This window comes from Arachis hypogaea, chromosome 14, assembly GCF_003086295.3.
Source record: "Arachis hypogaea cultivar Tifrunner chromosome 14, arahy.Tifrunner.gnm2.J5K5, whole genome shotgun sequence".
NCBI classification, from domain to species: Eukaryota; Viridiplantae; Streptophyta; class Magnoliopsida; order Fabales; family Fabaceae; genus Arachis; species Arachis hypogaea.
Window position 1 is genome coordinate 93,497,186 of NC_092049.1, and position 22,332 is coordinate 93,519,517.

General features: G+C 35.3%; 1 protein-coding gene and 1 pseudogene across 3 annotated transcripts; both read left to right on the forward strand.

The window, feature by feature from the left end:
- The first annotated feature begins 1,679 nt into the window (after window positions 1-1,679).
- LOC112742764 (uncharacterized) lies at window positions 1,680-12,680 on the forward strand (annotated as a pseudogene).
- Window positions 12,681-14,718: 2,038 nt separating this feature from the next.
- LOC112743512 (PRA1 family protein A1) lies at window positions 14,719-21,575 on the forward strand. Of its 3 annotated transcripts, none has more exons than XR_003171994.3 (9): window positions 14,802-15,186; window positions 15,630-15,670; window positions 15,758-15,836; window positions 17,428-17,514; window positions 17,591-17,679; window positions 17,794-17,865; window positions 17,968-18,104; window positions 20,992-21,095; window positions 21,257-21,575. XR_003171994.3 is itself a non-coding variant. In XM_025792747.2 (8 exons), exons 1-7 carry the CDS (start codon window positions 15,029-15,031, stop codon window positions 18,069-18,071), a joined length of 630 nt encoding a protein of 209 aa, XP_025648532.1. In that variant the 5' UTR covers window positions 14,719-15,028; the 3' UTR covers window positions 18,072-18,104; window positions 21,257-21,575. The 3 variants fall into 3 exon arrangements, 1 of the variants encoding a protein (XP_025648532.1); XR_003171993.3 differs by having other exon boundaries at window positions 21,042-21,095; XM_025792747.2 differs by lacking the exon at window positions 20,992-21,095 and having other exon boundaries at window positions 14,719-15,186.
- The last annotated feature ends 757 nt before the right edge of the window (window positions 21,576-22,332 follow it).

Sequence of the window (22,332 nt, forward strand, 5' to 3'; positions counted from 1 at the left end):
TATATGAAAATAGTGTAGATTGGTATAGAGGCATTAAGTTGATCATTGGTGGTGCTTGAGTTTGGTGAAGGTGAATTTAGAGCTTTAATTTGGTGAAATTCAAGAATTGAGAATTTGATCTTAGCTTTCTAGAGGAACGGTTTAAGTTTCATTAAACTACCATGTAATGTGATATGAAATCCTAGGTTAGATGCCTCTAGAAATAAGCTTGAATTGTGTAATTGGACGTAATTGATATGTTGAAATTGATACATTGTTAGATTTGATTTTGGTTGGTGATTGTGTGTTTATGAATTATGAGTTGAGTTGATAAATTTTAGGTTAGAGGCCGTGAAAGGTAAGTTTAGTAAGATGATGAAATGCATTGAATGTTTATGCATGATATTGAGGTATGAAAATGATGATTTAGAGTAGTAACATGTAAATTAAGTAGGCTTGAACTTGGTTGATAATAAATGAGTGAATTGGAATAGTTGGGAGGTATTATATTGATGTAGAAAACTGATGTGAAATTAACCAAGACCTCTGATAAAAAATAAAAAGTTGAATAAGAAATCTATAAAGTTATAAAGCTAGATTAATTAACACCAAAAAATACTTCTAATTAACATTCACATAAGAAATTAACTTAAATAAAAATATTTACTTAATAAATTAACTTAAAAAATATTTAATTAATTAATTAATAACTTTATTAGTACACATGTACTTAATAAATAATTTAAATTAAATAAAAAATTATAATAAATAATTAATAACCAAGATACTACACAACTAATTAATTAATAACTAAATCAATAAATAAGTAGAAATAAATTTGACAAATGAGTAGAAATATTTATTTAATAAATTAACTTAAATAAAAATATTTACTTAATTAATTAATAACTTTATTAGTAAACATGTATACTTAATTTAAATAAAAAAATCATACTAAATAATTAATAACCAAAATACTACACATCTATTGAATTAATAAAAAAATTAATAAATAAGTAAAAACAAATTCGACAAACGAGTAGAAACATTTACTTAGTAAATTAATAAACATCAAATTAATAAATAAATTTAAATTACCAAAAGCAAACTCTATCAATCCTTCCTAATAATACATTCATTCAACTAACATGTCATATGTCATGTACACTAGTTCTATAAAAGTACCATAACTATGGCTTCACTCATACATGCTCTAACATAAACACAAAGACAACAACACTAACCTCGAAGTCGGCTGTCCCTGCGATGTGTCATGTCGCGTTCAGACGGTTGATGTCTGGATTATGTGCATCTGCGTGCGCCATGTACGCTTAGTGAGTCGATAATACGGTCAGAAGAGGATAGAAGTTGGAGAAAATTTGAAGAAATAGATGAAAACCAACTCCAAATGGCACTGTAAATGAATTGTATATATAGGCCGCATTTACTTTTATCTCGTTTATAATATAAACGAGATAAGGCCCTTACACAACACATATATAAATGTGATATGGCCACACTCTTTCGTGCCTTATCTTATTTACAGTGTAATCGTGATACGTGCAATCTTATTTTGTTTACACTGTAAACGAAAAAATGTGCATTTTCATAAAATTGCTACAAATTACATATTTTAGTAAATAAAATATTTATTTTATTTATTTAAAAAAATCCCAACAGGAGATGGTTTAACAAAGTATATGTTCCAATTTTGTGAGTATGGTCTGAGCAATTCTAAAATGGACTTGCCTAATTGTGATAACCAGCTGGATGTTGCCGTTAGGAAGACATCTCTGAGAGATCTATAGAGTGATGATAAAATGACAAAGCCCACCTTTGTAAGCTCTTCATTGTTGAAGGATAAAGGTGTTGGCCCTAATTCTAATAATGTTTCTGGCTCCAAGAGACTCTTGCCTGATTTCCCAGTGAATCACCTTATTCAACAATCTACCGGAAATAATGCTGCAAATGGACATCTTGTGTATGTCCGCAGAAAATCAGAGGCAGAATTGGGCAAGAGCACTGCTTGTGAAAATCCAAGTATTAATGCTTATTGTCAGCATTTGAGCCAGCTTTGTTGTGAACAGGAGACTGCTCAACTAAAGCCTCTGATAAAGGCGCCAAAGGTTTCATGTTTTCCAGCATTTGCACCTTTTCCATTGACTTCCTCAATGAGCTCATCCAGAAAGCCTTTGGTTCCTATTTCTCTTGGGAAATCTCCCCTGAGGCTACCCCCGGTTGAGTCGAATTATATGACAACTTCTTCTGGCCTTGCCAGTGGTAATCTAAAGGGATTGAAAAGTGTGCATTGGGAGGAGCGATACCAACAATTGCAGATGTTTTTAAGGAAACTAGACCACTCTGACCAAGAAGAATATATCCTAAGTATGTCCATAAACCATGAAATAATCCCTTAACTCCTTTGTTATTAAATTAATGAATTTGTAGATGGCTGACAATGTCCTTTGAGAGTTCTTCGGTCACTTTCTTCTGTGGAACTTAGCAGACATGCGATAGAGCTGGAGAAGAGATCAATTCAGCTATCACTAGAGGAAGGTAATGAAATCTTTTTGCTTAATTTTTTCTGTTTTCATTGGGGGTTTGGTTGATGCAAAACAACGTTATCTACATGTGATGTGGAGTTGGACATTAGCTCTAATGATGCTAATCATCGGAAAAAAGCTAAAAGCAGATATGCTGAAACAAAATGCATTGTCATTGCTATTATGCTTGGGAACTTATCTGCTCATGCTGTATTGTATTATGCTATTTTTAGAATTTTGTCAACTTTTTACTTGTAGATGTATTATTCTTCCTCCTCCCTTTAGTTTGAATTATAGTTGATGCTCTTCAAAGTCAACCGCATCCATTTTGCTTTTGTTTTTCTTCTTTACTTTATTTTCTTTTAAATCTATGTCATTCCTATGATGAGTAATTTTAGAATGTGGGTGGTAGTATGTGGTCACAAGGACAAGATTTACATATAGTTTTGCATTTATTCATAGTTGCTGCTGTCAGTTAGCATCCCTATCCTGCTTACATGCATTCATGTCCATAATTTAAATTTCAGCATCTACTGTTTCCGTTTTATTTACCAAGCATCATATATTTTCAGATATTAGAAAGCTGATGATCTATTTTTTCTCATGTTTTTGCATTATTATGGTGACATCGAATAGTGTGCTGCTGTTTTAGATGTCTTGGAAAAATCAATGAAGAAATTCAAAGAACCTGAAGACACTGTTGAGTGATCAAATAAGTTGAAGATATCCTCATGATCATCCTAGCAGTTAAGCTCTTATTAACTTAATGAAGCTATAGAAATTTTATGACTGATGCCTTTTGTGCTTGTATGTTTCATGGATTTCTCTAGTAGACTACGAATTTCTCTATTTTTACCGGAAAATTACATAAACATATAACAAAAGGAATTTTGATAACTCTTTTTTTTTTTCCGGAAGCTACATGACATTCAAATAAGCATTAATCACTATTGGTATAGTAGATTTACTAGATTGAATCATGATCAACATTTTTTTTTTTTTGTAGTATTACTCCCTATTCTTTGGGAATAGTTAAAAGTTAAAAGCCTGTTGTCTCTTTGAAAGACTTGATATTGACAACTGGATACTATTTTCTTGATAGCCAAAACATTAAACTTGAAAGTATAATATCTAGTTTACGTGAGGATTTTTTTTTTTTTTTTAGAGTTCATCCTTAAAATGGTATCCCAAAGATTCATTGAATCAAAATAATCTTAAAGATACAAACAATAAATTTATGTGTGATAAAGGATGAGGTAGTAAATTCTAAAAGTTACATAATTGCGTGACATTGTTATTTATGTGTAAAACTTCAAATCCAAAATCCCAAAATAAAAAGCCGTTTGCGACCACCTTGAGAATGTTGGTTGCGCATCCAGAGCAGGAGTTCACGGTGAGTTTGCAACGGGTTTAGAAGTTAAGACGTGTATAGTATATGATTTTTTTAAATAAATAAAAAAAAATTATTTAATGAAATAAATAATTTGTAAAATAATTACAAAAGTACGTCGCATCAGTGTAAACGAGATAAGATAGATCAAATGACATGTGTATATCTCATTTACAGTATAAACGAGATATGTGTAAACTTATCTTGTTTACACTGTAAATGAGATAAGAGTGGGTGCGGCCTATATATACATATCGTTCACAGTGATGTTTCCGGCCCATTTTCAACCTCTCAACCACTTTTTTCTCTCTTCTATTCTTTTCCGACCATATTATTGAGTAACTCTAAGATAGCGTGCGCAGATGCACGTGATCCGGACGTCAATCGACTGAACGCGACATAGCACGTCATCGGGGCAGCCGACTTCGCGGTTAATTTTGTTATCTTCACGTTTATGTTATCGCATATATGTATAGCCATGGTTAGGATACTTGCCAATCATTAGTATACAATTTATGGTTTAGGTGGCTGAATGTATCATTAGCAACAGTTCACTGATAAGGTACGATTTTAGGTATTACTGAAACTCCATTTGTTACGTACGTGTTAATGAATGTGGTTCTGATTTTTTTTGTAATTAAGTTATTAAGCACATAATTATTAATTTAGATATTAAATGTTGTGGTAGATATTTTCTTGAAGTTAATTTATTAATTTAGTTATTAACTATCCAAATAAAAGTTATTTTTTAACTTAATTTACTATGAGACTAAGCAAATATATGTATTTAGATGTAACATTAAGTTAGTCGTTAATGAAGTTAATTTGTTAAGTAAACAATTATGTAATTTTATTTTTATCTAAATTAAATTATTGAGTGAAAGTTTGTTAATTAGATTATCAATTGCTTTAGTAAATATTTTTATTTTAATTAACGTATTGAGAAGATGTTTATTAATTAACTTAGTAATTATTAACGTACAAAGTTTTATTTAAATAAATTTAGTTAGTACATATTTGTAAACTTTTGCTAAATAAATGTACATAATAGTTAAATCAGTTTGTTATGTTAATGCTTATTGGGATTTTATTTTTCTAATTTTTCTAATTTATTTTTTGTCAGAGGCCTCACCTACTTCTTTCTCGGCGAGTGAGTCACACACTTGCACCACCGAACGCCATCGTCCCTTATTTGAGGGAGGTTGGCTTCGATGACACGGTGCCACTTAGGGACTTCGTCTTTGACAACTCCTTGATCATGACATTTATGGAGTGCTGGCGTCTGGAGACTCACATGTTCCACCTGCCATTGGGTGAGTGGACTATCACCCTGCAGGACGTTGTGTACTACCTCGGGCTACTGATGCATCTCTATTTCGTGGTACATTTTATGCTTAATTAAGTGGATTTTATCAACTTTTTCCACATTTATTCAATGAAATAGCATGGTTTCATGATTTTCTCCTAATTTGTGCTTAAGTGTGAAAACATGCTTTTTAGGCCTTTAATTTACTAATTTTAATTCACATTTGATTCCACTAGATGCCTTGATGCGTTTGTTAGTGAATTCAGGTTGAAAAGGATAGGAATGGATTAAATGAATGAAGAGAAAAGCATGCAAAGTGGAGAAATTATGAAAAATCAAAGATTTGGGATGCATTCATCGACGCACATGCGTGGAACGACGCGCACGTGTGAATTTGAAGTCGCATTGCGACGCATATGCGTGACCCATGCTTGGAAGGATGTTAGAGTAGATTTTTGTGTTCTTGGCTTGGGATGGTAACTTAGGTGAACTTGAGTTGCTAATGTCCAAGTCTTGACAATTGGTGTCCATTGACTCTAGCTTTCACAAAGTTAATTAGTGAGTGGTTAGGACTTATGGATTAAGATTGGTGTAGCTCATTTGACTTTCCTTCACTTGTTAGAGGATGACTTAATGAGATTGATCCTTACAATTATCATGTTGTGGTTAGTAATAAGGATAAAGATCCTTAACCATCAACCCTTGCCAAGACCTTTTTATCATTTGAGTTTCATTTACTTTCTTGCAAATTATCTTTCATGTCCCTTATTCAAAATCCCAAAATACTTGTCCCATAACCAATAACAAGAACACTTCCCTGCAATTCCTTTGAGAGATGACTCGAGATTTGAATACTTCGATTATTATTTTTATTGGGGTTTGTACTTGTGACAAACAAATTTTTGTATGAGAGGATTATTTGTTGGTTTAGAACTATACTTGCAATGAGATTTCATTTATGAAATTCTATACCATCAAAAATCCCTTCATCAAAATGGCGCCGTTGCTGGGGAATTGCAAATGTGCGCTTGTTATTGGTTATTGTATATATGTGTATATGTGAGTATGTTTGCCTTTTGTCTCTTTGTTAGTTTTTGCTAGTTTTAGGATTTAGTTTTCTTGTTTCTTATTTGATTTTGTTTTCACTTGCTCTTGCTATCATGAATTCTCATCCTTTTGGCTATGAGTTTGGTTACAACTATGTTGTAGGAAGTGGAGATTACAATGAGAATATGCACCAAGGATGGAACAATCAAAGGTGGGAGGAGCCTCAAGCTTATGGACAATCTTCTTGGCAACAACCTCCTCCGATTTCGTATAGGTATACTTCCACTCCTTATGCATATCAATCTAGTGGATGTGGTAATCTTCATTGTACTTGTCAACAACCATCACCACATGCCTATGAGCCTCATCCTCAACATAGTCCTCAACCATACTCACAAGCCCCTTTCTACCAAATGCCTTCCTATGACCCTCATCCATCATATAACCAATCACCCTTACCTCATTCTTGTGACCATTATGTAAGAAAATCCCTAGAGCCACCACAATTCCAACATCAATACTCCCAAGGACCACAAATTTCATATACACCACCTCCATACCTTTACCAAGAAGAACCACCTTCCTATTATGAACCCTTTATCCAAAAAAATGAACCCTCCTATCCACCCCAATCTCCAATAGATGAAACCCTTAGTCTTATCCTTTAAGGGCAAGAAGAGATGCAAATGGAGGTACTAGAGTTCACGACCGCCTTAAATGAGGTAGCAAGTCGATTGGCCTCCCAATGCTTGAGCATTCAAGGAACTCCCATGGCCACATGTGGAGAATCATTTGAAGAGCATAGTATGAAGGAGAGATTAGAAACTCCGGTGGAGAATAAGGAGTGAGATTTTGTATTGGAACAATTGGAGGAAGTTATGATTGTTGAAGAAGAGGAAGAAGTGGTAGAAGATTTAGGAGATGTTAAAAATCCATGGGAATGCAGCATCATGGAGCCCTCTTCCACGAAACTTGAAATTGATGTTAAGGAGGGTGTACAACCTCCAAAACATATCATGGTTGAAGATTTTGAAGAGGTTAATCAAGAGATGGATTCAATCATTGGTGAATTCTTATCTACAATTGAATCCTCCCCCATTGGACTTGACATAGAGATTAAAGAAGAATTGGTACGACCTCCCATGTCCTTGGTAAGCAATGAAGAAGAGATTGAGTTGAAAGGAAGCTATCAAGAGGAAGAGGTTGGAATTGAAGAAGCTTGCTTAGAGGTGGAAGTAATCAAGGAAGAACACAAGGGAGTGGAGCTTGTAAGGGCATTGGAAACACCTCTTCCCAAACCATCACCATCCATTCTTTCATTCAAGTGGGTAAATCTCTCATCTTTAAGCTTAATTAGCCCACTTGAATATAATTTACTTGAGACAGATGGACAACTTAGAGCTCTTTGTGGCTTTAAGAGCAAAAGAAAGATGGTTAGTGGTTGGCATTGTGAATCAAAGTTCATGATAGTTGCATGCTCAAGGCTTAAAAAAGCAAGGGTTGCTTCATTGAGAATTCATCTTGCTTAGCACCCGGATGGACTAATGATGATCAATTTAAAGACGAGTGTCAAAACAAAGTGTGAGATCCCGGATCGCATAAGGAGAATCAATTTTGGGAGCTCATGGTTTGTGAAGAACTCCATCAAAGCTTAGAGCTATTGATTTTGAAGAATGGAGCTTATTGGAGACTCAAGCATTGGTGGATGTTCACAGATGGCTTCAAGCACAAGCCACCTTGATGAGGAGCTCCCCATAAGTCTAACTTAAGGACAATAAATAAAAATGTTAGGTGGGAGACACCCTACCATGGTAACATCTTTTCATTTTTCTCTTTTGTAAATATTGGTAGAATTGGTTTAATTTCTTGTTTTGATTGGTTTGTTGAGTTTATTTGGTAGTTTGGTATGTTAAATAAGGTTTTATGGTGTTTTAGTAGCTGTTTGGAGGTTTGGAATGCTTGGTTTGGTGCAAGAACTTGGAAATTTTTTGAAAAAACAGAGCACCATCCACGCGTACGCGTCACCCACGCGTACGCGTGCCCCCAAGCTTTTCGACCATCCATGCGCACGCATCATTCACGTGTATGTGTGGATCCAAAATTCTCACCTTCATATAAAATCCAGAGATTTATGCCTACTTTGTGCACGTTTTGTGCGCGAGGCACAAGCCTACCCACGCGTACGCGTCGTCTCTCTGAATAAGCCGTACGCGTGACACACGTGTACGTGTGATACACACGTACGCGTCGCTCCCATTTCACCATCCCACGCGCACGCGTCGCTGCACGCACACGCGTGGATTGCACTTCTTCATCACCTTCTTTTCTCATCTTCTCTCCATTTCTTTCCTTCTTCTCTCTTCTTCTCTTCTCTTACCCATCATCCAACACTACCAAACACCATTTACAACCATTCCTTTTAGATAGTTTGTTGTTTAGTTAGTTTAATTTTCATCAATTTTTTGTTTTTCATAATAAGTGTTGGATTATTAATATTGTTTGCTGTTTATTGCTACTTATTACTAACTGAATGCTATTTTAGCATTAATGATTTTGGATATTCATTGTTGGATTTTATTGTTGAGGTTATATTTTGATACTTGGTTTTGAGTCTCTTTGTTGCACAACTGTGAATACCAAGTGAATGACATTGCCTTCAAGCTTTTTTAGTCTTTTGAATTACATGATTTGGCCAACATGTGATTTGAATTCTTTTATTTGAGCAGGCAATTTCTTGATGGATGTTGTGCATTTATTTTAATGCATTGTTTTTCTTGATCATATGCATCCACATGTTTTTGGCTTGAATGCTTTCATGCTTCTTTATTGCTTGTGTGGTTGTTTTGATCTACGAGTTTAGAGCATCTCAAGCACACTAGAATGATTGAAGTGCATGTTCTTTTTTGTGTAATTGTGACATAGCTTCCATGCTAGTGGGTGTTCTAGACCGCATGCATCTTAGAATTCACACACTTACTTTTATCCATGTCACACTTTGGGTCACTCACTTCATTCTAGTGATCATTACCTCATTCCAACAATTTATGCTTCCTTACTTTTGCATTTACTTTTCTTACTATCCTATCTTCTATTTTCAGGATGAGTCATTATAAGCTAAAACGGAAGCGGGACAAAGAACATGCAGCAACTGGTTGATCCACCAGCTGAAGGTGGCAACTCGGCAAGTCGCCGTACCCCCTTGCTCATCTTTGAATGCACCGAGGACGGTGTAAACTTTTAAGTGTGGAGAGGTCGTCCGACCAGTCGGCGCTTTTGGGTGACAAATTTCTAATCCCAACACTTTTGCATTTCATTTTTAGTCTTTTAAGATTTTTTGTTGCATTTTCTTATTTCGCATATATATATATATATACATAATAAGCTTAGTCAAAATAATGAAATTTTTCAAAAATTTTATCTATTGAGCACCCTAATTGATTTGAGTAAAAATTTTTCATCGAACTTGCTTGAACTATACATTGTGGAACATGTTTCGAGCTAAGAACACAAGCTTGTGAGATTTGAGCCTAATTGTGTGGTTACATCTTATAACCACTATTTTTCCTTCTTGTGTGATTATTCTCTTTCTTTGATTGTAATCTTTGATTTGTTTGATTCTTTATGTCCATTATTTTGTGTAGACATGTATTTATATGATTGATGCCATTGTTTCAATTAGCTCACTTACCCAAACAGCCTTACTTTTTATCTTCCATTGTTAACCAACTTTGAGCCTACGATTAACCCACTTGTTCTTAATATTAGCACATTACAAGCCTTGAAGCGAAAAATCATAAATATCCGTTATTTGGATCTTTGATAGCTTAGGTTAGTGAGTGTGTATCATTCAAGTGTGGGGAAACTTGGGACATTGGTTGAAAAAAAGGTGTGTTTGGTATTTTCATTAAAGATCTTGGAAAATGGGTACATACTCATGTGCTAATTAAATGTAAAACCATATGCATTGATACTTTTGTATATACTTTATTGCGAAACGAAAAAAAATGAGAAAAAAAAAAGAAAAAAAAAATATATATATATAAAAAGAAAAAATAGAAAATAAAAGAAAAAGAAAAGTAATAAAAAGGGGACAAAATGCCCCAAAGTAAAGTTCAATAATATCAATGCATATGAGTTGTGATCAAGAAAAGAATGCATGAGTGTGTGAAAAAAGTGAAGAATGGGTAGTTAGGTTTGTTCAGAATTGTATAGGTTATTATATAGGTTAGGTGGAAAGTTTAAGTTAATCAAAGATTCAAATTTCAAGCTCACTTGATCATATGCACCCTACCTTGACCCTAGCCCCATTACAACCTTGTGGAAAGACCTCATGATATTTGTATGCATGCATGAAATAATTGTTGATTGTTAGATGAAAAACAAGTCTTGGAAAGCATGATTAGGGGAGAATTGAGTGGATCAACACCATACACTTGAGTGATTAGAGCGGATACACATCCGGTGAGGGTTCGATCGCTCAATTACATGTTTTCACCTAGAATCATCACTTTTCTTGTAAGTTTGTAAAATCTTTAATAACTCAATTCAATTGTGGGTTTAGCTTGGTTGTTAATACCTTTAGCCCATATGCTTATATATGCTTTCTTGGAAGCTGATTTATTTTGACTAAGTAATTGCATCCATTTAGGTAGTTGCATATAGGAAGATTGCATATAGTTTATTTGTATTGAATAAATGATGATATCCTTTGTCTCTTTCTTGGTTTAGCATGAGGACATGTTTGGTTTAAGTGTGGGGAGATTTGATGCACCACTATTTCGTGGTACATTTTATGCTTAATTGAGTGGATTTTATCAACTTTTCCCATATTTATTCAATGAAATAGCATGGTTTCATGATTTTCTCCTAATTTGTACTTAAGTGTGAAAACATACTTTTTAGGCCCTTAATTGGTTAATTTTAATTCATCTTTGATTCCACTAGATGCCTTGATGTGTTTGTTAGTGAATTCAGGTTCAAAAGGCTAGGAATGGATCAAAGGAATGAAGAGAAAAGCATGCAAAGTGGAGAAATCATGGAAAATCAAGGATTGGGAGTGCATTCACCGATGCGCACGCGTGGGTTACGCGCACGCGTGAATATGGAGTCGCATGGCGACGCGTACGCGTGGGAAGTAAAAATGCCAATCGACGCATACGCGTGACCCATGCGTACGCATCGATGCTCGCACGTGACTTCATTAAAGTAAAAACGTTTGGGGCGATTTCGGAGCTTCCCCAGGCCCAGATCCAACTCATTTTCTGAGCCTATTACATGCAGAAATCAAGAGGAGTCAAGGGGGGAGGGGGAGCACATAGTTTAGTTTTTCATCATGCTTTAGTTAGTTTCTAGAGAGAGAAGCTCTCTCTTCTCTCTAGAATTAGGTTAGATGTAGATTAGGATTTCTTAGATCTAGGTTTAATTCATGCTTTGATTTACTTTTCCTTTCTAATTTCTTGTTCCCTTACTTTTACTCTCCTTGTTTAGTATTTTGCTTCTTGTAATTGTTTACTTTGTTGTTAATGCACTTTGTTCCTTTTATTTTTCTTTAATGCAATTTATGTTTCATGTTCCTTTATTGTTGATTTGAGTTGTTGTTGTTAATTTCTTGCAATTGGTAGTTGTAGATTTAAATTTCTTGCAACCTTATCTTGCTTTCCTTTTATGCCTTCCAAGTGTTTGATTAAATGCTTGAAAGGATGTTAGAGTGGATTTTTGTGTTCTTGGCTTGGGATGGTAACTTAAGTGAACTTGAGTTGCTAATGTCTAAGTCGTGACAATTGGTGTCCATTGACTCTAGCTTTCACTAAGTTAATTAGTGAGTGGCTAGGACTTATGGATTAGGATTTGTGTAACTCATTTGAATTTCCTTCACTTGTTAGAGGATGACTTAATGAGATTGATCCTTACAAGTATCATGTTGTGGTTAGTAACAAGGATAAAGATCCTTAACCATCAATCCTTGCCAAGACCTTTTTATCATTTGAGTTTCATTTACTTTCTTGCAGTTTATCTTTCATGTCCCTTATTCAAAACCCTAAAATACTTGTCCCATAACCAATAACAAGAACACTTTCCTGCAATTTCTTTGAGAGACGACCCGAGATTTGAATATTTCGGTTATTATTTTTATTGGGGTCTATACTTGTGACAAACAAATTTTTGCATGAGAGGATTGTTTGTTGGTTTAGAACTATACTTGCAACGAGATTTCATTTGTGAAATTCTATACCATCAAAAATTCCCTTATCAGCTACGCGCGCATGGAGAGCCAGTGGGGTGCTTCCATGATTTCTACAGATGGTACGGCACTGAGACCTGGGAGTTGGTGGAGAAACTATTTGGTGGCAGGCCTCCAGTGATTCAGCAGCAGGAAGCGCAGAGGAAGGAGTCTTTCTCCTTGAAGCTGACATGACTTCAGGAGCGAGTCTGACATATGCCCGATACCGTTAATCCAGACACCCTCTGAGAGTATGCGAGGTGTTACATCATGTTAGGTGTTACATCATGTTACTGATGGGGGTTACCTGATGACTAACAAGTCGAACAATTTGGTCCATCTCTGGTGGCTGCAACTACTTGCCGACTTTCAGACGTGCTGTGGTCTGTCTTGGGGTTCGGCAGTGCTTGCATAGACCAACCATTTTCTGTGCTCTACAGCACATCGAGGCACGATAGAATAGCTGGCTACACTCCGCTATTAATGTCTTGGATATATACCAGGGATTTTCATCGACAGAAACAAACGGTTTGCAATGCATGAAAGCCCAATACAAAATGAGAAGGCCCAGAATACTTTGTCAAATATGCTACAGTCATGGACCATAAGGTGCCCATCATAGTAAGGTAAGACCCTGAACTCACATATTGTTCCAGAACAAAAACTCTGCGGTACGTGTAGCAGCTTCGGCACTTTGTTGTATGACTCCTCCCAGTCCCTGTATATTTGTGCAGTTGCCTTTTGCTTCGCCATCCAGACCTTTCTATATGAGGGTTTGAAGTGATAGCTTTGCCGAACTACATCCTGTAGGACAGGAATGCTGATGGATGGGTTGGACTATATCAACGATAAGATGACATTGCAGATGAGGGTGTTGTCCAACTGTCGGTGGTCTTGGGACATATTGGGTGCTAAACACGTATGCGATCCACCAATCCTCCGGACCTCCCTAACGAAATAAAACATTTATGGTTGGAAACTACACCAGATATAACAATCATAAATGAGTAAATATGCCACAATTAAACTTGACCTCACCAATATTCGAGATTCTGTTAGAGGGCTACATGGAGACTCCAAGGACATCCAGCTACAGATTGGTGGCAATGCACATGGTACTTTAATAGATCCGATTCGACAACTTGGTACTTAGGACTTCTGCAAATGCTGTAGTTTTTTACACCCTACATTACTGCATCTCTACTTTTGAATCTGTAGCCGGCCCAAAACTCCACCCCACTGTTTAGGTTGTAATAATCTTCTCCAGTGTTAGAAAACAAAGATTTCTCATGCATTGCGTCAATATGCAATGCATGATAATGACTTGGTACATTTGATAACGTCGAAATCGGGTGGGAGGGGGAGGGCGAAACATAGCGGACTGCTGCCTCGGCTGACGTCTTTTGCACAAACTCCTCCTCCTCCTCATCTTCAGAAAAACCACTATCGTTGCTATCCGCAAAATACTCCTTGCCAGAGTCTTCATAATCCACATTCATGTCTTTCACTGGACTAGCAACATGAATTAATGGTGGTGCAAGAGGTGGGTCATCCATCACAAAGGTCGAGTGGACAGATCCACTGCCACCAACATCACTAACCTCCGCAGAAAGCTCCATTACTTGTTCCGCCATGATTCTCCCATGGATGTCAAACATGAGGCGCACATACTCGTCGTCATGGAGGCGACATAGACGAAACCGAAAAACTCTATTTTTGAACGGTGCTAGCAACCTATACCCTACCTCTTCCGATCTCTTTTCTCTCTAAACCACCAAAGTTACTCAATATTAGACTATTCAACTCAGACAAGGAACTTACTCACCGAGTGTGTAACAGCAATGGATTATCACACTCAAATATCACCCCATTGTCACTGTTTCTTATACAATAATTGGGATACACACAGACAACCACATATCCACTACTACTGGACATTTTTGTCTATTTTTTGGAAAAAAAAAACGGAAGAGAAGAAGATATGAAATATATGTGGAGAATATCAAGGGTTGCACATTCTTTTATAGCTGTTAAAAATATCTTACTGTATTTCATTTACACTGTAAACATTATAATTTATCACGTATCAATTTACACTGTAAACGAGATAAGAGATGCGACCTATTTTCGTAATTATTTTATAAATTATTTATTTCAGTAAATAAAATATTTTTTTATTTATTTAAAATGAAAATCCTATAGTATACACTTATCCCGCTGGTCTCATACATTAGAGGTTTCGGGTTCGAATCCGGGCTCAAACATCTATGAAATCAATTTTTCTGATACATTTTTAAAAATCTTAAAAATATGAACAAAGAATACAAGTCAAGCAACACAAAATAGAATAGAAAACAATCTCGCTTTGTTTTTTGGCCCCCCCTTCATTTCCCTTGTTTTCTTCACTCTTCAGTTTTCTTATTAACTTTGAACACTTCCTTCTTCCCCTTCCTTCGATTTCTTGTATTCAATTTGATTCTCGCATAGCTAGGGTTTTTTTTCTCTCGCATCAATCATACAGAGAGAGAGAGAGAGAGGCAGTCATGGATTGGGGAAATGTTACAGCGGAGGATCTGGTGGACGCTCTCCGGGAGGTGGACTGGTCGTCGCCGCCGCGTCCCTTGTCGGAGTTCTTCTCGCGGTTCACGGTGCCGAGATCCTCCTCCAAATGGGATAGCCGCTTCAAATGCAATCTCTACTAGTACCTTACTTCTTGTTCCCTTACAAACAATCTTGTTTATAATTCAGTTGTCATCTTAACAATCATTACAATTTCGAAAATTTGAAACTGGAATTTTATTGTATGATTCACCCAAAGGAACTAAATTTTGTTATTGAAATCACTGAAAAAGCTTCAGATTTTAATAGCTTAACTAAAATTATTAGGATGCGAAATGTAATTTATTTTATCTATTTGTTATTTTAATCATATCTTGTTATTTTAATCATATCTTGTGTCCTTAACCTTTTTCCACATCTTGATGAGTTTCTTTATATGATATGATAGGATATCTTTTTCTTTTCTTTTTTTTTTTCCAGCAATAATAATTTCTTGATGTGTTTGTGTTTGTGGCAAATAGCTTACTATCACTAAGGGAAGGTATTTTGGATTGGACAATAATGTTGTTATGCTTGTGTTTGCAGCTATCGGACCAACTACTTCCTTTTGATTGTTTCTGTTCTCAGTAAGTAGTTATAATGAAATATCATTTGTTCATTTTCAAGGTTTTGATGAAATCCTTCCTGTCTCACATCTGAGGTTCAAATTGCAGTATTGGGTTTTCTTCGGAGGCCACTGGCTATAGTAGCTGCGCTTCTTACCGCCCTTAGCATCGCTTTCCTAAATGACAGGTTAGCTGTGTTACTCTTCATAAATAAAACAACAAAATACGATTGTTTTCAGAGTTCACTTGTTTTAACAAACATTAGGTAAGTCCAATGGTGCTGGACTAGTTAGGGGGCAAAACTTTTGTATCTGTTGAACATTTTGCATTTTGGTTTCTTTTGCCTACTTTAGGCTTGGTATCCAGACACTGGATTTTATAGTTGTGCAAAAATAGTAACACATGCCTCAATTTTAGATCAAATAGCCCAAGATCATACTTTAGCGATACAGTTCAATCAAGAATCCACCAATTTATATTTTATGTTTATGCAATGCAGATGCCATATTTTGCTGGGTATAGCTATGATGATATAATTAATGTGTTTATGCATCTTTTATTTACAATATTATTGTGTAATCTTCATAGTGTAACTTCATACAGAAACATGCTTCTTAGAAACCTTAAGGAAAAAAGTTTAATATGGACTGGTTTTTTGTAGCTGGCCAGCTGGTCCTACCTAGTGAGATAAAGCTATGTTATTTGTTGTTGTTACATAACTTACAACAGGATCAGTACCCATCATGCATCATAATGAATATAATGTTAAATCCATTTTTTGACTTCTTCGTCCTTGCATTTGTTTTGAGGATAATAAGAAAATTATGGTTATAGTACCTTTATACTGACAAATTATGGTTAGGTCGCTATAGTGGGTAAATCTTAAACGTAAATCTCATGGTACAACCATTAGAGCAGTAATGTTGCATAGGGAAATGGGGATGCTTAGATGGATGAGTGGGAAGCAAATAGAAAAGATTAGAAAAGACTGCATTAGAGTTGAGGTGGTCTTATGGTTAGATGTAGAGGGTGGTCCAAGAAAATTAGTAACGGGCTAATGATTTGTTTAGTTTTGACTATTGAGAACTTCAACATGGCATTTTTCATTTGATCTTTTTGGAAAATAGATCAGGGATTTGTATCCATGGAAAGAGAGTTCTATAAATTCATGGAAAAATAAAATAGTTTATCTTTGGCTGCGATATTGATAAGAAGGAAAGGAGAGATGGATAAAAACGAGATATATTAATATTTGGTTATTCTCAAATGGCAAGGGCTTAAAAGAGTAAAGTTCCTGATAAGATTTACCTCTGTACAATTTCTAAAATATTTTAACTGATGTTATACATAAATCAGTGGATCTATCAGTTTGCGAAAGTTTAAACTATGAAGTCTTCAACTTATCTGTCACATTTTTACTTTGTAAAAGTGCTTAACTGATTGCTACTTTTTTCCCCCCTCCTTTTATATATATATATATATATATATATATATATATATATATATATATATATATATATATATATATATACTAGTGTATTAATAAGTATTAATGATTAAATGTAAACAATAATAAAAAATTTGAGTTTAGCCAGGATAGTATGTTATACTAAAATCAAAAGGTCATGGGTTCAACTCTTGGATTTAACAAAACTTCTTTTATAAATTGTATATGATGAAGGGTATTTAGGAAAGAATGTGTAACCAAATCCTTTCCAATTCCTGTTATATATATACACACATTATTCTTTTCATATCTGATTTGTAGTTTTTCGCAGCTTTGCAGGTACCTTTAGTGAGAGAGTGACAAGAACAGTTAGGCAGTTTTCACCACATTTAGCTGCCAAGATGAGACCTCCCCTTACGTAAGTATCTCTGATTTATATTGTCATTGGAGATCTTTGGACTCTAGTGCACCCTTGGTAACGATTGAAACTTCAGGCCTGTTATACGGGGACGTCCATCATCTAAGAGAGCGATTTATATATGTGGTCGGCCACGTTGGGTGTTTGTCTTGATATTTTCTTCTGGTAAATGATTACTTTCTTTCTAATATAATAGCTCGTGTTATTGTTTCAAATGTCATTCTTTAGACCTTTGTTGTTTAGATAACTTTGCTAATAGTCCTTCCCCTTTTCATGCAGCAAGTTTCATCCTTTGGTTTGTCTCTGCTGGTCTTCTAACTGTTTTGTGGGCACTTGCATTTGGTCTTCTTGGTAAATTTCATGCTCAGAAATTTTAATATTTTTCATTGCTAGCATTTAACTTCTTATTTAACTTCTTACTTTTTTGTTGATTATTGTCCTCACTCTTTTCAGCTACCATCCTGCATGCAAGCTTTAGAACCCCTAACTTGAAAGCACGTCTAAACACATTCCGAGAAGAATTTCGTGCAGTATGGCGCAATTATAGTGAGCTATAGGCTGTAGCTTACATAATCTTTTTGGTTTTGGATGTGAGTGCTTTCTACCTTCGTGTTTTCACAGGTTAAATTATTTTGTAAATTGTGTTCTACAACATTTGTGAAATGCTACTTGTTGAAATGTGCCTCTCAAGTCCTAGTTGCATTTTTGTTTTCAACTCTTATAGCAGATTTGATACATCAATCTCTGTATTCTGTGGAACCTCTGGGATATAGACATAGAATGCACTTTCATTGTCAAATGGGGGTTAGTTTCACAGTTGTTCAAATAGGTTGAACTTGAGGAGCTACCTGCATGGTATATTGGTATAACCAAAAAAATAGTTAAATCTCATCTTTAGCAATATACAGTATCACTCTTTAGGTTTTGAATTTGTGCAGTTATTGGGGGTTTTCTATTATTGTATTGGGGAAAGAGAGTTTCATGAGTATGACTTTGTGCTTATCTATGTCTTGATCCTTGCACTGTTAGAAGTTTTGACTTGTTAGGATTGCACGTAAGGGGTGGATTGAGGGAAAATGTAACTGTCCCCATGGGATAACATGAATCTAATGCTAGGAAAGTAAGTCGAGTAGGAAGCTTGCATAGCTTTTGCATTAATCCAATTTTCCAATCAAATGAACCAAAGTTACAGTGACGCAATATAGTTTTACAAAAGATAAGATTTCTTTAGGCTTTAGTTTAGCCTTCTTTAGGGTAGAGTCAGAGATTCTTGGAAGTTTATTTACTATAATTTAGGACATGAGTGACATGGACTGCAACAAGGCAAAATTATTTGCCCAAATTGTGAACTCTGCTTCATTCGTGTTATTGTTAGAAATAACTAATGGCATCAAATTTCCATGTTTTTGGCATCTGTCTTTGTATTTGGTCGTTTTAATTTTTATCAATAATTAGGCTAGCCACCCTTAAACCATGTTTTTGGCATCAGTCTTTGTATTTGGTCGTTTTAATTTTTATCAAAAATTAGGCTAGCCACCCTTAAATACGCTGTATTTGGATTGTCTCATGATTAGAGGTTGAATTAAAATACAAAATTTCTTCAACCTACGTGGTGTTTTCTTTTCAGCTTTACACTAATCTGTAGGTCTATCAACATTAGAGATTTAGAGGTTGTTGTATGGCTAGTGTCATGTGGGAGCAATGGTTCTCATGGATTGATTTGTTAACTGGAACATGAAGATACCACATGGAGCAGATCAGCAGAGAAGAGAAGAGGAAAGACAAGAGACAACAATAAAAGAGGGGGAAAAGGGAGGGGGTGGTGGGGATTCAATTGTTTAAAGTCTTTGGTATTACTGTATCTTAAGTTTGCATTTGGGGTGATGCTTTGATGGATTTCTTGTTCAAAACATTGTTCTGACCCTGAACGCAAAGAGGCCTAGATGATGATTGGGCGTGTGCTTTAAGATGAGATGATGTAGAATGCAAACACCGTTATGATTCTTATCTTGTACTGTATGAGTTATGCATTGACAAGTTAGAAGTGGATTTTGGTGTAGAGCCTATCACATGTTCAGTTAAGTGTGGAATTAGCTCCGAAGTTCAATGAAATTTTAATCAATAGATTTAAGAGAGAAACTAGGAAAATGAGCTTGAGATTTTGTGTTGACCCACAATTTTAAGATAATGAACATGAGTCTTGTAGTTTTCAATTATAAGATAACATCAGAATCCTTCCTATAAATGTGGGGAACATTTTCAAATTTTCATCCTAGCCAACCACCATTTTCAAAAACATTAGCACAGGCAAGGCGGTGAAGAGAACCTAAAGTTGTGTCAGTCTCGACCAAGAGGCTTAAGAGAGAAAATTTGATAGTATTCCTATGTCCTAATTATGCATTATTCCGTTTTTGTCCAATGCAGGACTGATTAGTGATGATCCTTGGGATTCCAACAGATCGTTTTTCGATTTGGTGGCTGTTTAAGTATTTAAGAGTCTCTGAATTTCGTTGTCAAGGATGGCAGGTTCTGAGTTTATGGACATTCTAGAAGAGGTGATACTTAATGCAGGCCAAAAGGTTGGGCTTGTTATTGGAGATAAAGACTCCAGTATAGAATGTGTTGTGAAGAGGCCTAGGAATCCTGATTGTGGCAGTGACTAGATGTTAGAGCTGGTGGTGATAAGAAATGGTCCCTGTTGACAGTAGTGCCTGATAAATATGCCAATGGTCAAGGTGAGCTGGAAGACAAAACCAATGAGGGGTCTTCCAGATAATATTTTTTGATAGGTTTTGTGGTACTAAGGATTTTCCAAAAATGAATGAAGCTGACCTCCAATTATCTGATTATTCTGTATTAAAATTATAGGAGTTCTTGATAGGGTTAACATATACATCATTTGTGGGAAGTGCTGACAGTTATGTAGAAGAATAAGTCGTATGGCTCTCTGAAGAAGTATGGAAGGATCAAGGTCGATAGGGATAAGGTTCAAATAATTGAAGAATGAGCTACTCTGAAAACTTTAGTCAAACTTCGGAGTTTTCATGGTTGGTTCATTGAGGGAGGAGGTGATCAGATTTACAAGGGGTGGAGCCGGGCACATAGGTCTTTTCAGGATTGTTGTCGGAGAGAGATTCTAGTAGTGACATTTGGGGACAGATTTTTTGGTTGCCCACGGTATCCCCCAGCCCGACAGGCCAAGGACTAATCCGTCGCGGATCGGAGCTCCATTTAAGGGTTTGCCGCTGGCCATTTGGGGACAGATTTTGGTATATGTTTAAAACTTTAATTTTCATTCCGTGGAAGTCTAGTGAACCCTTACTCCAAGATATCTTGGGCAACTTGAGGTTGAGGCGTTGCCCAAACTTTTGGCCTAATTTATGTCAATTCTCTTCTTGTTAGATTGATTTTTGCATTAATTCCCATAATTTAGGTTACCCATAGAAAATTGAATTCAGAACATTCTTAATATTCCAGGCTGAATTAAAATGACCATGTGGCACGTTGACATATCTTGCTCCTTTCAGGGTATCAAAATTTTCAGTATAATTGTGGCGTTGGGTATCTTGTGCGAATTTCAGGTTTCTAACCTTTTTTTTTTGCTTGAGTTGACTATTGTAGTGCCAAGTTTATTGCAAAACTGATGTAGTTTCTGTTTGAACAAGATTGAAAACACATTGATATTTTGATAGCCCTAAAAACAGAAACAAAAATGATAGTTTTGATGGTAATCTTGTTTTAGGTGCTGCTGCTGTTCAGTTAATGTAATGTTCAATTGGAATGGACACTTGTGAAGAATGCATATCATTGGAAGTTATCAGCAGACAGTAAATTTCCAAGGTTCTTGCGTTTGTAAAGTACACTGTTTTCATTGCTTATTATATGAATAGGAGGCATTTGGAGGTTATTTATAATATCATTGACAAATGCTGTAAGCTAGACTGTCACCACAGGAGCACCCCTAATTGAAAATTTAATTGCAAAATGTAAGAGATCGGTGATGCAAACTTGCAAGATTCTCAGTTTCTTTTTTATTATTGATTTTCCTTCATTTTGAGCTATGATTGCTGTTTTGGTAGACTACAAAATGATCGCTTGCCATGTATGGTGGTGTTTCATATATACGGTGTACCTGTGCTGCTGTGCGAGTTCATATTAAAGGAAAGAAGATAAATTGGTTCATTAATTGCTCCAACGATAAACTTGAAATTAATATATTTTAATGAAATCTAGTGGTGTCAATATGTTTGGCCTTATAGGGCTGTGGTCTTGTGGTCTTACTTTAGAATTAGTCCACGGGCCACCAAATCTTTCTTCTTTTATGTTACTTTCAATAAACCTATTAAAGTCATTGGCTTCTTTTATCTCTTTATCATTTTTTTTATATAAAAAATAACGAAATTGAAAAATAGATATCAAACTAAATACAAACTAAAAAATACTTTCATCATTTTTGCTCTTTAATAATGTTTCTATTAGAAAATCAAAATACCTACAGAATTTAAATTATGAATTAAAAGTACAAATTTATCACTCAATAAAGTTTACATAAAAACAAATCTAAAATCAGGAATGTAAAGGGGAATGCATCGACTCCTTTAATACTTCTTTCTCGTAAATTTTACCAATGTCTTCATTTAAAAGCAATCAATTAAAAAACAATTAGAATTGGATAAGAATATTATACCGAGGAACACAAACTTCCATCAGAAAATACATTTACAGGCACCATTAAGATTAATCAAGTTAAAAATAACATAATTAAATATTCTATCTTTCCCCATTTAGTTCCAGAAAGAAAGTGCCAAAAGCAGGAAA

Excerpts from the sequence above, each read along its gene's own strand:
- LOC112743512 (XM_025792747.2), top strand. The coding sequence starts at position 15,029 with ATGGATTGGGGAAATGTTACAGCGGAGGATCTGGTGGACGCTCTCCGG. Across the intron at positions 15,671-15,757 it reads TTTGATTGTTTCTGTTCTCA|TATTGGGTTTTCTTCGGAGG; the intron begins GTAAGTAGTTAT and ends TTCAAATTGCAG. Across the intron at positions 17,515-17,590 it reads AAGATGAGACCTCCCCTTAC|GCCTGTTATACGGGGACGTC; the intron begins GTAAGTATCTCT and ends TTGAAACTTCAG.